This window comes from Microtus ochrogaster, chromosome 7 (assembly GCF_000317375.1).
Source record: "Microtus ochrogaster isolate Prairie Vole_2 chromosome 7, MicOch1.0, whole genome shotgun sequence".
Taxonomy (NCBI): domain Eukaryota; kingdom Metazoa; phylum Chordata; class Mammalia; order Rodentia; family Cricetidae; genus Microtus; species Microtus ochrogaster.
In genome coordinates this window covers 18,580,154-18,583,860 of record NC_022014.1, presented here as the reverse complement: position 1 = coordinate 18,583,860, position 3,707 = coordinate 18,580,154, and the positions used below count along the sequence as shown (strand labels likewise).

At 42.4% G+C, this 3,707-nt stretch overlaps 1 protein-coding gene across 1 annotated transcript in view; it reads left to right on the top strand.

Moving 5' to 3' along the window:
• Positions 1-3,707, top strand: part of Psmd11 (proteasome 26S subunit, non-ATPase 11) — a 39,484-nt gene that overhangs the window by 27,275 nt on the left and 8,502 nt on the right. The window contains exon 6 of the mRNA XM_013347040.2: positions 2,821-2,965. Within this exon, the coding sequence (XP_013202494.1) occupies positions 2,821-2,965 (145 nt within the window). The remainder of the gene's footprint in view (positions 1-2,820; positions 2,966-3,707) is intronic.

Here is a 3,707-nt window from a genome sequence, read left to right as displayed (position 1 = left end):
GCCTGTCCTGGAACTAGCTCTTGTAGACCAGGCTGGTCTCGAACTCACAGAGATCCGCCTGCCTCTGCCTCCCGAGTGCTGGGATTAAAGGCATGAGCCACCACCGCCCGGTTAAAAAAAAATTTTTAAGATTGATTTTTATTTCATATGAATGGTGTTTTGCCTGCATGTATGTGTACTTCATGTCTGCCAGGTGCCCAAAGTGGCCAGAAGAGGGCATTGGATTTCCTTGAACTGGAGTTACAGATGGCTGTGAGCCACCATTTGGGTGTTGGGCACTGAATTTTCTGCCAGAACAGATGTTCTTTACAGTTCTCCAAAATGTATTCTTTTATACACACTATCGTACTAAGTTTGTTAGGAGCCTTATTTGTATATTTTCTGCTTGGCATGTGGAAGACTCCCTTTAATGTTTGTGTTGAACGACTGTGGGATTTTGCTTTTAAAAGTAAACATATTCAGGCTGGAGAGATGGCTAAGCAGTTAGAAATGCATTGAGCAGCACCTAATTCTAGCTCTAGGGAATTTGGTGCCATCTTTTGGCCTTTCTGGGCATCTGTACAAACACGCAGATAAAAAAATAATTGAAAAACAAAAAGGATTCTAATTTAAGAGGGACATACATGGTTGGTTCTACGTAAGAAGGAGAAAAAGGCAAGATCTCCTGAGTAAATTGGAAGTGTGGGGGTCATGGGGGAGGGGAGGAAGGGAGGAGAAAATGTATAGTTTAATAGAAACAATAAAAAATGAAGTCTTTAAAAAGTAAACATAAGCAAATTGTAATACTGCTGATGTGACTTTTCTTGTTAATGTTTTCAAGAAAACAGTATATTTGTCTTTGGGGCCTTGTTCGGTCTCTCTCCCTTTCTCTCACCCCTCCTCTCCCTTTCCCTCCCTCCCCCCCCTTCTTTCCTTTCTTTTTAAAGATAACGTCCTACATTATAGTCTCTGCTGGCTTTGAACTTAGAATTCTCCTTCCTCAGCCTCCTGAGTGCTGATGAGTGCTGTGGTTATGAGCACATAACCCTATAGTGCTTGGCTCACTTTTTTTCCTCCAGCCAGACTTATTGGACTGACTTATTCTGCCCTATTGATATCCTGGGAGAATATGGGGGAAATTCTGATATTCATTAAGCTTGGCAACTTTAGCAGTTTGTTGTGTCTTCCAAGATTATTTAGAGCTGTGCAGTGGTGGCACACACCTTTAATAACAGCACTGGAGAGGCAGAGGTAGGCAGTTTTCTGTGTGTTTCAAGGACAGCCTAGTCTAAAGTGAGTTCCTGGACAGGTATGGCTGTTAAAAAGAGAAGCCCTGTCTCAAAAAAAACCAAAAACAAACAAACAAAATGATTTATTTAGTTCTGTTTTGTGTGTGGGAGTCTTTTGCCTTCATGCATAGTCTATGTACCACATGCACGTCTGGTGGCCACTGAGGCTGGAAGAGGGTGTTGAATCCTCTGGAACTGGAGTTACAGATGGTTGTGAGCTACCATATGGATTCAGGGAGTTGAACTTGTCCTCTGGAAGAGCAGTCAGCGCTTTTAACTGCTGAGCTGTCTCTCCAGTCTTGAGGGAGTTTTCCTTGGCTGTAGAGAGATGTATATTTTCCTATAGGCAAAATCACATCCAAAATGAGGTATATTTGAAATGAAAGTAATAACATATTGGGGAATATTACCAATCAGGAAAGCTGCTTCAGTGTGAAAATTCTAAATTTAGCTAGGCGTAGGACATACCTTTAGTCTCAGCAGTTGGAGGTAGAGGAAGCCAACCTGATCTACATGGTGATCCAGGACTGCCAGAGCTACATAGTAAGACAATGTCTCATCAAAAAAATCTAACAACAATGCCAAACTCAGCATAGAAAAAGCTAGTAGTTCTTTTTTGTTTTTGTGAGCTCTATGTAGCCCTGGCTGTCCTGAAACTTACTCAGTAGTAGACCAGCTCATTTTGGACTCCGAAATCCACCTGCCTCTGCCTCTTGAGTGCTGGGAGTAAAGGCTTGTGTCACCACCACCACCTGGCATGATTTTTTTTTTTTATTTTTATTTTGTTGCTTTGCTTTTGAGATATAATCTCATAAATCCCAGGATGACCTTAAAATTGGTGTGTAGCTGAGGATGATCTTGAACTGTGGTCTTCCTGTTTCTATCTCCAAGTGCTAGGATTACAGATGTTTGACACCACGTCCAGTTTAGTGCTGGGGCTTGAATGCAGGACTTTGTATGTCAAGCATTTTACATTCCAGCCCAGAGTTTTTTTTTTTTTTTGGTTTTTCGAGACAGGGTTTCTCTGTGGCTTTGGAGCCTGTCCTGGAACTCCCTTGGTAGACCAGGCTGGTCTCGAACTCACAGAGATCCGCCTGCCTTTGCCTCCCGAGTGCTGGGATTAAAGGCGTGCGCCACCACCGCCCGGCCTCCAGCCCAGAGTTGATGTTATTAATTGAGGTCGTTCATGTGGTCTGGGCATGTGTGGGTCAGTTCACTGGCCTGATATGATGGAGGCTTAACGTTTGTTTCAGTGCTGGTAGGAATAGGTGGTAAGTAGCATGGGAAAGATAATAATACAGTGTGAGGTTTTTAGGGTTCCTTTTTAATTGGGTCTCTTATTCCTTTGGTGATTTAAAAAGGTGGGTGCTGATCAGAGGCCAGAAACCTGGGGCTCTAATGTCAGCTCTGTTGGCTATGACCTGGGGCAGTTCCTTTGTCTTCACTTGAGGTCATTAGTAACTTGTTCCTGTTGGAGTCAGTTTCTAAGGGATTTACAGGTCTCTTCTAGTTCTACTATTTTGTTTTTTTCTTCTTTCTTTTTACTCTCCAGGTATTATTCATGCAGCAGAGGAGAAGGACTGGAAAACTGCTTACTCATACTTCTATGAGGCATTTGAAGGCTATGACTCCATTGATAGCCCCAAGGCCATCACATCTCTGAAGTACATGTTATTGTGCAAAATCATGCTCAACACGTAAGTGTACATTAACTGTAGGATATAAGAACTCTAGTCTTTCAACCAAGTTTGTGCTATAGCAGAGGTGGCTTGGGAGGGAGTTTGGCCACTCATAAATGCAAAGTTAGCTGCAGGCGGTGGGGCTGGTTGACGTAGAGTGGCTGGTCAGAGGTGCACCACATCTCTTTTGCCTGCATAGTCTTTCAGATTTGGGGAGACATTTTAGAAATTACTTAAGTGAAAATTTTTCTTGGAGAATTTCTCATTTTTCAAATATTTTGTCCTCATAGGTATGGAACACAGGACAGAGCTCAGGAAATAGCTGATAGGCCAGTGTTAGTCAACTGGCCAACCTGAATGGGGAGCATGGAGCCCAGGAAATATTTGAATAACTGGGCTATAAAAGGCATGATAATTAAATGGTGGTAGGATCTGTGCTAGATAAATGCTATGTCCCTGACCTAGGGTCGTGATTTTAAAATCATCTAATTGTATATTTTTTATTACTGCTGCTGCTGCTGCTGTTGTTGTTGTTATTATTATTTGAGGGGATACACCAGGGGACGCAGGATCTCATGTTGTCCAGGCCGGCATTATCTTTTTTTTTTTTCCTTCCACTGGCTTGGACCTCAGAGAAATCTGCCTGCCTCTGCCTCCCAAGTGCAGGGATTAAAGGCTTATGCTACCACCTCCCACTGGCCCTAACCTTTTTGGAAATATTTTTTTTTTAATTTTTATTTATTTATTTTTTGGTTTTTCG